This window comes from Montipora foliosa, chromosome 8 (assembly GCF_036669935.1).
Source record: "Montipora foliosa isolate CH-2021 chromosome 8, ASM3666993v2, whole genome shotgun sequence".
Taxonomy (NCBI): Eukaryota; Metazoa; Cnidaria; class Anthozoa; order Scleractinia; family Acroporidae; genus Montipora; species Montipora foliosa.
This window is the reverse complement of record NC_090876.1, coordinates 50,151,896-50,164,395: the sequence shown is the minus strand read 5'-3', so window position 1 is coordinate 50,164,395 and position 12,500 is coordinate 50,151,896. Positions and strand designations below refer to the sequence as shown.

Here is a 12,500-nt window from a genome sequence, read left to right as displayed (position 1 = left end):
TTTTTCTTTGTCTCGAGGCATCTTTTGAATTCCTTAATCAGTGGAGTGGGTGCTTGCCCATTGGGCAAATGGTCTAAGAAAGGAGATACTTGATGGACGTTTTCTGGAGCACTGTCATATTATACCACAAAAATTACAATAGGTTCTTTGTTGTTGAATTTGCTTTTTCCTACAGGAAGCAATAGAAAGTGGCAAAGCCCCAGCAAAGTCAGGAGGATTCTCTTTCAAAGGATTGTCATCTATGATTTTTGGAGCTGAATCTGCAGAAGTGTTGGAGTCCAAAATAGCCAATTTGGACGAGCAGATTGGTGATGTGGAAGAAACGGTTCAGACAACCAAGGAGGATCTCAGGTAAGGTAATGTTCACGGTAAACGTGGTAAAATAGTAAAAGTGTAAGTATGTAAGCTGACTTCTGAAGATCAAAAAATATTTTGTTGTGTAGACTTTTCAATGAAGAAGCTCTCAAGGACTATGAACGGTTCAAAAAACAGGAAGTACGAGATTTGAGGGAAGTATTGGCTTCACACATCAAGACTCAGATGGCACTTTGTAAAGTGGTAAGTGCCATACAATAGACCACTTTCATAAATGGCGACCAACTTTACATTCTTTTGTATTTATGTTAATTAGACCTACTGCCCTCGTTTTAAAACAAATATTCTTTTGAAAGTTGCTCGTCGTAGCGAGGTTAGTGGGGCTTATTAGGATTAAAACAAAAGAGTAATTTATTTGGCTGCCATTATGAAAGAGGTCTATAAGTATTGGTCTCAAAGAAATTGAAAGAGAATGTCTTGTCGGGAGAAATTCCTATGGCCATCTCCTGTCTGAGATTGGGGTAAATTTCTATGGCACACAGTTTACAAGTTATAGGAAAACATGACCTTCTAAGCAACAGTTTTCTACGCAAGGGTTCCTTTCTGCATTCTGTTGTGCAATTACTGACATCTTAAGGACGTTCGCGCCCAAAACGTTCCCACGTACAGATTTTTTTAAAACTTGCCACGCAGAAAGGTAATGATCTACTTTTGCCAAAAAGGCAAAAAAAATGGGGGGTCACCGTGCTCGTTTTCGAGATCATGAGGTGCATTTTTCGAAGATTGTGTTACTTTAAGACGATCTTAGCTTACAACTGTCAGCAATAAAAAAGCTACATGAGTGAAATTTAGATCAGGTAAACGTACTCAGTTCAACATAACTAATATAACTAAATTAACCTTTGCAACTGATGTCTTTTTCTGAGGTGAAATAGACCTTGAAAAACGATACATATTAGTCTAAGAAAGAAAACTTCGGTCACACGAGAGCATAAAAGGCCAAATATTTGTAACTTCTCACGTACAGATTTTTTTGTTTTTTGTTAAAATGGACAAAATCAAGAAAGGAAGTGATCTACGGAAAGAAAAATGGGGGTCACCGAGCATTCAAGAGAGTAAAATCGCTGCGAAGTTCTCAAAGCAATTGTCTATTCACACTGTCACGCCATTGCGTGACACTTCCGAGAAGACCAGGGTCCCCAGCTATCAAATGATGCCACATACTTTCACGTTCCATTCTTGTGGAAAATTTTTGCCCCTTTAGCATCGTGTTTACCTGCGTGGTCTACAATGCATGACGTGTGCGTGACATGTGCGAAAAGATGCGCAGTAGCAATGGGCGCGAACGTCCTTAAAAGCAAGTAAATAAACACAAGGTCATGCTTATTGATCTCTCTACTCCAGGAACTTCTCAAAAGCCAAAGAATAAAATGATCGACAAAGGTTTCCTGGACTGTATGGAACCACACCTGATCTTAGTTCTTCTCAAGGTCATGTGACCAACAATTGGAAAACTTGAAGCAAGGGCTTTATAATTAAATTAATAGATCATGTTTCACTTACAGAATGCAAATTTCCACAGAAAGTACCTCTCAAGGTCAAGATTTATAACCATTTAAAAACTCAGGAATTCCATGCATGTACTTTTCATTAGAAGTGAGGTTTTTCCCCTCAAACAAAAATTTCCATAACAAAGTGCAGAAAAAAGAGATGAGATTTTAAGAGTTATTGAATGTACACGTAGAAGAAGCAAGAAAAACTAAGGAAGGATGGAAATTTGGAAACCAAAAAAACAGGGATTGGTATGTGAACATTATTGAAGCGTGAATTGAGGGCAAAGTGACTTTTCCCATACGAATCCTTATAATTTCTTTCATCTACAACAAAATATTGTTTAAAGAATATGGGCATTAAGATATACGTGCTAGCATATTTTGAGCCTCTCTTTTCATTTCTGGAAAAAAAAGATCTGATGAAACCAGCTGAATCATCTTGTTTACAAAAAATCAAGTGACAAGTTGTTACAAATGGAACATTTCACCATGCAATGGGATGACTCAACAACCAGATTATTTTAATTTCCAGTAGATACAGTAGTAAATTGTTGTTTTTGATAGTGCTTACAGTATTTCATGAAGACAAGACTTAGTTATAGTAGCTCTATCCACTTGGCCAGTTGGTTATTAATTTTACTGTATGTACAAGTATTGTCCCAGAGTTGAACTGTGACTCTGCCGAACATACATGTAACTCTAGCCAATAATCCGAGCAAGACTTGCATCTGGAACCAATGGAGTTAGAGTTCAACAATAATCATCACTTAGTCAGGTGACCTCATCTTTAAAAGTTATGTTAACAATATTTTTTTATTGACAGTTAATTTGCCTTTGGTTTTTCAGGGAATTTCAACATGGGAAGAAGTGAAGGAGACTGCAAAGAACTTATAATACTTTCCTTTCAATAAAAATGTAATGATAACTACATTGGTAAATGACAGACACTTTGTATGATAACAATGGCAGTGCCCTGAGGGCTTTATAGTTGTTTTAACAAGAAAGAAATATGATTGCAGATGTTTTCACACATACATTATGTTACGACTCAAGATTAAAGTCATTGAATTTAAGGGATTTTTGCTTTCCATGATGAACCCAGAAGATCTCATCTCTATTTTGATCACATCTTGGTTGGAAATAATCGGTGTTTCATATGTTACCGATACAGTATTGTAGCATCATTGGATCTAAAGAGAGTGTTGAAACTGTTTTGAGCCACCTTAAATTTCTTGAGCTGGTTCGACCTACAACCATACCAAAACAGAAAATGCCTAAAAGCTCAGCGAGTTAACCATGTTTTTCACAAATGTTTAACACAACAAAATCTGTAGCATGGAATTCTCACAAAAATTATGACATCATAAGGTTCTCCATTGATACATTTTTCCAAATATCAGTTCCCAGCTACAGTTTATGAAAAATGATGGGATGTTCCCATCCAGTGAAAAAACAGTGTCTCCCTTTCATTTCCCGAGAGTTTTTACGTTTTTCACTGAAACACATGGCAGAGGACTGGGATTAGTTATGCATGCTCCTTCTGACTGAAGTGATGTCTGATTTCCATTGAAAACGTTACTTCAAAGAACCATCCATGCAACCTTTTTGTAGGTCTCTTGACTAAAACGGTTCCTTAGCAACCATTGTCTTTCTGTAGTTAAGTGCCATCCCTTTAACCTATTGACACCTGGACCACCCCCATTGACAAGTAAAATCGTCTGTCGAGGGGTCAATAGGTTAAGGGGCATGTTAGCTCAAAGCTTTCAGCAAGCATGACTTATTCTCATGGGCTGTTACAGCAAGGATCCAAAAAGTGACATCATCATCGCTGGTTGTACTGCTGCTTCCGGTCTGGTTGGCCATGTGGGCTCGAAAGTTGGCTCTGGCGCGTTTTTTGCATAAATGCAGGAATCGCTGCCACAGAGCGTGTTGAAATGTTGACCCATTAAGCATTTTCTTGATTAGGTCTTCCTGCAAAAGATTTTGCTCGAGAATGAAATTCACTTTTGTCCACACCGAATAACGCCTTTTTGGTCGGGTGTGCGCGATGCAATTCAGGTAGTGTACATGAATCACATCCTTCAACAGCGGCATACAAAAAAAGTTGTCAAGCTCTGCGTTCGAGTACAGACTGCAAATAGTTTGCATCCTGCCATAAGTGATAGTTCGACTTATCCAATTGATCCAAAGGAAATGATTGCCTTCCTTAGGAGTCAGAGTCACTGGATAGTGTGCTCATGAAAGAATGCAAATAAATTGAAAATGGTGCCTTTCTTGGATCTTTGTTTGAATCCCACACCTTGTACTGAATGTCAAAATGTAAGGAAAAAGATATCATGCGAGACAAATAAAGCAACTCAATTATTATAACTTTATTGAATTCACTGTATTACATTGTTTATGCAACCAAAGCAGAGGCAGTTGATGACTCACTGAAAGAAGGAACAAAAGATGGATCATCAGGCAAAAGAGCTAAACAATAGCCAAGGTTATGCAAGGCAATTTCCCTTGGTGCCAACATTTTCAAAACTTAATTACACTCACGTCTAATTTAAAATCTGAAATAAGTTATTCCCCAAGAGCAACCACCAAAATATTGCATGTAAAACTGTTGAACAATCTTTTACAAACAACTCAGGGTGTAAACGTTTTGCCCTCTACCCACCAATTTCGACTTTTTGTAGTTCGCATAAAAAACAGACATGAGAGAGAGAGAGCAAGTATGGAGGAAAAACAGTAGGTACTTTCCATTTGACCAAAAATTCAGGACATTCTGGGGAAGGATCAAATAGAACATGTTTTCTGAAATGAAATCCTGGCATTACAGATAATGTTCTTATTATACTTGACAGGCTAACCTGACATTCCAGAGTAAAGCTAAAATGGGAAAATTGCATTCCATTTATCTGTTTCTAATCAGGGTCAGTGGCTTCATTCAGCAAGATGGAAAATACTATTCCATTTGCTGCAGGAAATTTTCACCTTCGTAAAACAAGGAATTTGCTCAAATGTAAAGCACACAAATTTCTCTCAACCCTAAACATCAAGGAAAGCTAAACAGACCCAGTTTTTGGTTTCAAGCTAGAGAGATTGAACAAAACAAGATCATTATTCTTACTATTTCCAGTTTGGCGGCAACAGCCTTTTGGTCTTGTAGTAACGGGCAAGGCGATGAATTCTGCTCTCTATGAGGATAAGCCTGAATTTGGAATCCTTGTCCTAATAGCAAAAAAAGTTCTTTTAATAATGTTATTATTATCAATCTTAATTTACCCCAGGTTTAATAATCCAAAGCCTGGGTGCAATTTTCCTCAAGCCTTGAAAATGCTATGCTCTTGGAAGCCAATGGTTAGAGGTCGAAAACATTTCTCTGGTAACACTAGCAGAGAACCTCAGGTAAAGGTAAAAGGAAGATTCTTGTTCAATACACTACAGATGGTGATGGGCCGTAAGGCACAAAGTAGCCCCTTACTGGATATAATGAAAAATCAGTTTCAAGAAAACAATGGCTGCCACAGGAGGTGCCATTGAAGTTTTTTGTTTTTTTTCTTCGGGGGCCAAGTTGGCATTCAAATGGTAAATTAAATTTAAAAGTTCAATTCTTAGTCATATGTTCATTATCTTATAAAGAGGTCACAGGATTCTAGTCCAACCCACCTTTCGGTGCTTTTCAAGATGCTTTCGAACAGCAACTGCTTTCTTGATGAGGAAATACAGGTCCTCTGGAAGAGTTCCTGCTAACCCTGATAAAGAAAAGACTCGTAAACAAAATGAAATGAAAAAGCAGTTTTTGGAACAACCAATCAACAACATTTACTGATACTCTTGCACAGTCTCCTAAGAAATAAAAATATTTTGCATCAGATTTTGTACCTTTAGCTTTCAGAATCCTAAGGATCTTGTTGCCTGTTATATACCGAACTTGAGCCACACCATGCGAGTCTCGCAGTATCACACCTGTTTTGAGAAAAGAAATTGCATTCAATCCATAAATCAACCCACAATTTTCCTAAACATGCACTTCGAAATTTAAAAAGAATGACCATCATTAGGTCAAAGTCAAAAAGAGGAGTTTTTGGAAATAATTTTCCTTTTAACACCCATTGCCTTTAACCATAAAATATGTTGGTAATTGTGTTCCGTAGATGTACATGAAGACACTACTTTAGTATGGCCTTGATGCAATTCATTTTGATAAAGGACTACTATTTACACAGATGTAGTGTTCATGATCAGTTGTAGACATTCTCTACTTCATTACTATTAGACACTAGGAAAGTCATTTTCCATAAACAGAATGCACAAAGTGATTGAGGAATGAAATTTGCATGCAGTCGTGCCAGGTTTAAATATTCCACATGGTTCACTGCGTGAATTTGTCTTCAGAGCTCCATGCCTGGCAGATACAAAACACAGGTCACAGGTCATTGTTTTACCAATACAGAAAGTATCCTAAACATTCATAAAAGCTAACCTTAGGCTTATGAATGTTTAGGATACTTTCTGTATTGGTAAAACAAGGACTTGTGACCTATGTTTTGTACCTGCCGCTCCATGCCAGAAGCCTCCATGATCAAATTATCTGTAGGAGTGGTATCCCAGCTGGTAAGTACACATATGTAGTACATCATCTAAAAGCAGAAAACTAGTACATGAAAACAATGGTAACCTCAATAATGATTAACTTGCGCCATATTTTCAATGTGCATACCAATCTGTGATGGAGTTAGGCCCTTCTTTGCTAACTTGTATATTTGTTCTTTGACATCATCTGAGGTCAACTTGAGCCACTAAATCACAAACACAAATTTAAATTAATGAATTCATTGGTCCTTTAAAAATTTGTTTCAGCCATTTATCTAAGAATCTTTTGATGTGTAATGAATTCTTAGATAGAAGACAGTTCTGGTCAGTACAATAATTAGTTGCAATCCAGTGTTCTTGAGCCATGCTTGGCTTTATCTGGCCAAATTTATTTATATTTGTTTGGTGATGAAACCATCATTTTTTGTTACCAATAAATTACCTTAAGAAAGCAAACTGGGTAAATTACAGAATAAAAAGACAAAATTTCTTACCATTTCCATAATCCATGAACTTTTCCACTGTTCTCTGGATTCAGTGCTTGATACACATACAATTCTTTTCATTTTGAGAACACTATCAGTAATGGTTTTCATTCTTTAAAAAGTATCACATTGCGTTTCCATTGCCTACAAATCGATTTAACACTAATTGACACATCTACATCTGCATTATCTACACATTCACGAGTCCTATGAAATTAAGGTAACAACGTGACTGCCAAGACATTTTATGTAAGATTAATTCTCACCGTCGGTACACTTCGGCGATACGGCAAAGCTGAACCAGAAATACCTTTCCTTTAAGAAAAAACAGACATTTTATCGATAGTAAGAGACAGTACATTTGAGAGCTTCGAGTTAAACAACACGAAAGGAGACGATTGGAGAAGCAAAAGCACAAATTATTAGTTTATTCTCTTTCCGAACATGGCCCCTTCTGTTGCATAAAATACAAATTTGGGCTATTTACTCACCCTGGAGCGTGCATACGACCCATTTTGGCCTTTTTTTGTGGCTGTTATTTCGCTTCCACTATATTCCAAGATGGCCGCGAGAAGAGAAAGAATTCACGTGGTCAAAATTTCATAAATTTCCCAGAAATCCAAAAGGGCTTAGACTAGGGCTAAGGCCTTCCGGAATAAGAAATTTACATGGCACTAGTGACTGCCTAGCCTGGCGTTTTGAAGCATTTTAGATGGTGTTTGACAATTTCAACGTGAATCCGTAAAGGCGAAGAATTTTTAACTTCTATTCCAACATTCGACTTGATTTGCGTTAATAGGTAAAGGTGAAGGTACACCTTATTTAACGTCGGTAATTTCTTTACCCTCTTGAGGGCCCGGGGGTGGGGGGGGGTTCCATATAAAAAGGGGAGGAATACTCGTCGGAAATTTTAAATTAAACCCCTAATAGAAATCAATCTGGGCATGGCCCAGGGTTTTTTTGACCTTTAAAAGAGTCCATATTAAAACACAGATATATAAAAAATACAGTTCCTTTTTAATGATGGCAAAGACATTATCATGTAATACTTTCAAGAAATATAAAAGTGTAAAGATACACCTTTATATTTCTTCGTGCACAACCCTAAAGGAGACCTTCACGGCCATATATGATTGCGTTTTGCCCAGAACACCCTAAGGGAGACCAAAATCCAAAATTTATACCACTAACCGAGATGATAAGCATCCCTTCCCTTTTTATATGGGAGTCTCCCCCCTGCCCGGGCTAGAGGGTATTCTCCCAGGAAGCCAATGGTGAGCTCATTTTACCCTTCTCTTTCCATCAGTGCTCCATTTTAAGGGTATTTAAAGCTACTCAAGCTACACTGAAAGGGAAGAAGTCGTAACAAGGATGTGAGATCCAGGGGGGGGGGGGGGGGAGGATCGAACTTAGGGGCACTCTTGCACCAAGGCCGCGCACCAACCAACTGTGCCACCCTTGCTCCTGCTCCTTGTTCATTTCAGCTTACAGTGTTCCCAATTAGGGCTCCAGCGCTAGAAGGACTAGACACCTAATAAAGTTCCTTTCCTTATTCCTTTCCATGTATTCCTATTCCGGAATACAGTCAATTGAACGCATCCTTAGTCCCTCCAGAGTTTATTTCCATGTTGCTGCGCGTCTGTTCAGTAATAGATCACAGATGGCGTCATCCTGCAAGCAGAAACTCTCTAAAGCTTACCAGAGGGTGAGCAAGAGAGACTCTGCAGAAATCATGTCAAGTCTTTTAAGTCACCACAGCCCAACTTTCTGGGCTAGTCACTCCCATCAAACCGGTTTAGGCAGTGTGCACATCATATTTTTGACAAAGCAAAGACCAAAATCGAGCCTTCATGGTGTGTAGGCATACGATAGAGGCTCGGCCTGGGTTTTTGGCACTGTCTCCAAGCAACGGCTTGCGGGTACTCAACTTTACACAACTTCTGGAGAGTCCTTTCTTGTCGAGTTAAGAATGGCCACTGCTGGCAGGGTGAGATGATGTCAAAATATGTAAGAACAATAAAGTGGCACACAAGGCGATAGCAGCCACTGAAAAATTTCTCGGCTGATCATGAGCTACATACAGTGTAGAGCAAAGTTGGCACTAACTCTGGCATACTAAGTTCGATCAAAACTCCATGCCCTACTCTTGACCTTGAAAACCAAAAAGCAGTGATTCAGGATGATTGAAGAAATCAATAAGTTTTAAACATTCCTGTTTAGGCAATGTCTATGCTAAATGCACAACCTTTATACCACTATTTAGATTTATGATATATTACAATAACTATTTTCGAATTAGTTAAGATTTCCATATTCTATATTTTTTTCATTTTCTTAAGAGTTGTGCATATCAAGAGTTCAATTTTGTCACTATATAGCTATCACTTATCAGCATAACTATCTACTATTAGTGTGCCCACCAATGCAAACTTTTTCTCTAGCTCATGTGCCAGTGGTGAGTGTGAACACTTGTGTGGGATTCTAAAAAACTTGTTTAGCTGTTCACATGGCTTAATAACTCGTACACAATTGCAATCTGGTAGAAAGTCAATCGTTTCACCCACATCAAAGAAAGCCATTAGTGACAGTACATTTTCCTCTGGAAGGTCACATTTTAACATTTTGTAAATATTAGAGAAATTATCTGGTAATATTGTGAACCCAGAGTTTGAACTTCAAATTAAAAAGATACAGAAGTGGAGATTTTAAAGGCCAAGATGCAGAGAAAAACTTTTTTTTTTATTTCACAAGCAGAAACCAACAAAACATACTACCAGCATTGCCTGTTTCACATTCCTCTCGTTCATATCATCAAACCTAATAATATTGACAAAAAGAGAGGGTGCTTAAGTCTTCAACAAAATTGCCTCTGACTTGCAACAAGATAACTGTTTCAATAAAGGAAACAACAAATTTGTTTCTGCACTGAGTCAAATAACCGTTAGAATCTTTTAATTTACAAAAAATGCTAATAAACTTTATAGTTCACTACAGTCCTTCACTTTTACTATTATTAATCTCCTTCCATTCTTCACTGATAAAGTTCTGACAGTTTTTAATATGTGAGAAACTTTTGTTGTGGTGCAATAACCTTTTGCAAAAGGGGCATGTCACATGACCAGCTTCTTTGATATGTTCCATCAGTCTTTCCCATGTCTTATACCTCTTTCCACATGCAAAACAAAGGCCTGGTTCACCTGCAAATCTGTAACGTATATGCCTTTCACAGGGTGAAAGCACTGGACATTCCCTTCTGTGTTTCTTAGGTATTTTAGTCGCAAAGAACTGACCACACTTGCATTTGGAATGAATTTTAATATGTTCAGAAAGGGCATCCTCAACGATGCCTTTTTTGCCACAAACATGACAGGAAATTGAGCTTTTGTCTTGAAGGTTACTTGTGCCTGGCATGGCATTTATGTGCTGATAAATTTTAAATATAGTCCATGCATCTAATGCAGCACAGTGGATCTGTATAATAGTTAATGGAAACTTCTCCCAGTTACCTGTGGCCACCCACAGGGGCATTTGAAGTTCAATTCCCAGCAACCTTTTAGCAAGAGATTTCAGTTGAAGCTTCTTTGATGTTCCAATGCCTAAACTTTTTGCCAGTGTTTTGATATCCACTAACCCTAAGCATTTCAAACCAGTATCTTTCTTTACTTTTGCAGCAAGCTGTAAAATTCCACTTCCAATTTTGGAGATCTTTTCATCACTCAGAACGGATGCAAGAACTTTTGGGGGAGTTGTAACGTTGTAAAGATGATAAACAAGGCAAGAGCTTTCCACTGCTAACTGCAGAACAGCAGTCTTGTTCTCATTTTCTCCTTTCTTTTCGCTTTTAAGCCGACGTTTCCGTTCAGACGTGTCAAATCCAACTGCCTGGGCAAAGCAATCAATGACATTATTTCTTAACCATGCTTCAACCTCAACTGGGTCTGATGTATACACTACCTCAACGCCCTCTGCAGGGTATGGCAATGAGTGAATGAGCGTGTGGTTTACTTCACTACATTGACCAATATCAGAACTCTGCTTACAAGTAAAGATCTCATCTTCAGCAGATTTTGATGTGCCATGGCTCAATGATTTTCCGGATGGATGAGTTTCAGTGAAATATCTTCCGACTCTCTTCTTTCTAAAGTGATAACGCTCTTCCGCATCATTTGGCCTTAGCTGATCTGCAGTTTCTTTAAGAGGTTTTATTCCGTCGCTGTGTCTTGTAGAATGGTGGGTATCTGCATCATCTAGCTTTCTTTTCTTTGACATACTTCTTGTAGCCCAGGATGAATCTTCAGCATAACTTTGTGCGCTATTCGACAAACCTTTCTCCGACAGGATACGTCTATTCTCTTTTATATCATCTGGCCGGTTTTTAGGTGCAGTTCTACGTGGGACATATCTTTTCCCTCACATGGACGTGTCTTGCAACCTGAGATATAAGGAACAACCGTAGAGCAAAAGAAGAAAAAAAAAAGTTCACTTTCTTTCCGCAAGTGACTCCTCCTGTCATATAAGTACAAATTTTACCTAATCACTTACCTTGGAACGTGTGAAGACTTCCTTTGTTGTTGTTGTTACAAATGGCCGAAAGCAGAGAAGATCATTTGTAAGGCTTTCGTTGTTTGAAAGTTTGAGCGCTACTGGACCCTTGGTGCTTCATGTATCACTTGAGTGAACAGTCCCCTATTTTCCCGCCGAAACACCCCCATATTTTTGGAAAGGCTCTGCACGCACTGTTTAGAATGCACGGTGGGTGAATCCATGTCAGAGGACTCTTTTCTCGTACTAGTCAGTCCACCGAACGCAAAAGAAAAGATCGAGACCTCTGCTAGCAGGGAAACTATCAAAAAGCACTCGCCGCAACATTGAGAACTTTCAAAACACCACTTGTGCCATAAATCACGAAACGCACTCTCATACGATTTCCTATATTAAGTTCATCCCTATATACTCCTGTATGAAACCTTTTATACTGCATTTTAATCTTGGATATCCTGTGCTTAGGGTGACTTTTTTTCGTTCGTCTGCTTTTTCAGCGCCACCTTGAATTACGCCGCCAAAACGCCGCCATACATGCATGCTCATCTCGGTTTATATGCGCAAATGATCATTCGTGACTGATTTGCACCGATATGCTGACTTTTGGCAATTTTATTTTTGGATACCAAGAGCACTTGCTAAGTTCTGCTTTCTACGCATAAATTTAAACCGCGCAAAAATATCCCTGCATTGGTAAGCACTTCCGATAGGAAATCCGAGTATCTGGAGATGCGCAGAACGTATGCGCAATAACAATAGTAGGCACCGTCCTTAACTTTCCGTTTTTAGTCACATTCCACCACCCTCACATAATCAATACTTATTCACACAAAAAGTCGAACTAATAACCACAGCAATTTGCACTCTAACTTTTGTTGTAAAAAAAGAAGTCGAAGTGAACTCAGAAATTTATTTATTTTGGAAATGATGCATGCCAGCCTTGATGCCGGTTACTCGTCTCCTTTGCTTCCAAAGCGACTGTCGAGCGCATTGCAATAATCCAAGCTTACTAATAGTACAC

General features: G+C 38.5%; 3 protein-coding genes across 3 annotated transcripts in view; 1 reads left to right on the top strand and 2 right to left on the bottom strand.

Annotated features, from left to right (window-relative positions):
* Positions 1 to 4,238, top strand: part of LOC137967538 (sorting nexin-4-like) — a 15,792-nt gene extending 11,554 nt beyond the window's left edge. The window contains exons 12-14 of the mRNA XM_068814045.1: positions 176 to 351; positions 444 to 558; positions 2,715 to 4,238. Coding sequence (XP_068670146.1) covers positions 176 to 351; positions 444 to 558; positions 2,715 to 2,762 — 339 coding nt within the window. The 3' untranslated portion in view covers positions 2,763 to 4,238. The remainder of the gene's footprint in view (positions 1 to 175; positions 352 to 443; positions 559 to 2,714) is intronic.
* LOC137967540 (small ribosomal subunit protein uS15) lies at positions 4,217 to 7,538 on the bottom strand. Its single transcript, XM_068814046.1, has 7 exons — positions 7,429 to 7,538; positions 7,204 to 7,252; positions 6,580 to 6,658; positions 5,742 to 5,825; positions 5,526 to 5,611; positions 4,987 to 5,087; positions 4,217 to 4,300 (listed from the first exon to the last, which is right to left on the bottom strand). The coding sequence occupies exons 1-7, from the start codon at positions 7,449 to 7,451 to the stop codon at positions 4,267 to 4,269; spliced, it is 456 nt and encodes a 151-aa protein (XP_068670147.1). The 5' UTR covers positions 7,452 to 7,538; the 3' UTR covers positions 4,217 to 4,266.
* A 2,249-nt stretch (positions 7,539 to 9,787) lies between these two features.
* The window catches only part of LOC137968899 (uncharacterized), a 10,016-nt gene continuing 7,303 nt past the window's right edge, over positions 9,788 to 12,500 (bottom strand). The window contains exon 3 of the mRNA XM_068815368.1: positions 9,788 to 11,347. Coding sequence (XP_068671469.1) covers positions 9,926 to 11,347 — 1,422 coding nt within the window. The 3' untranslated portion in view covers positions 9,788 to 9,925. The remainder of the gene's footprint in view (positions 11,348 to 12,500) is intronic.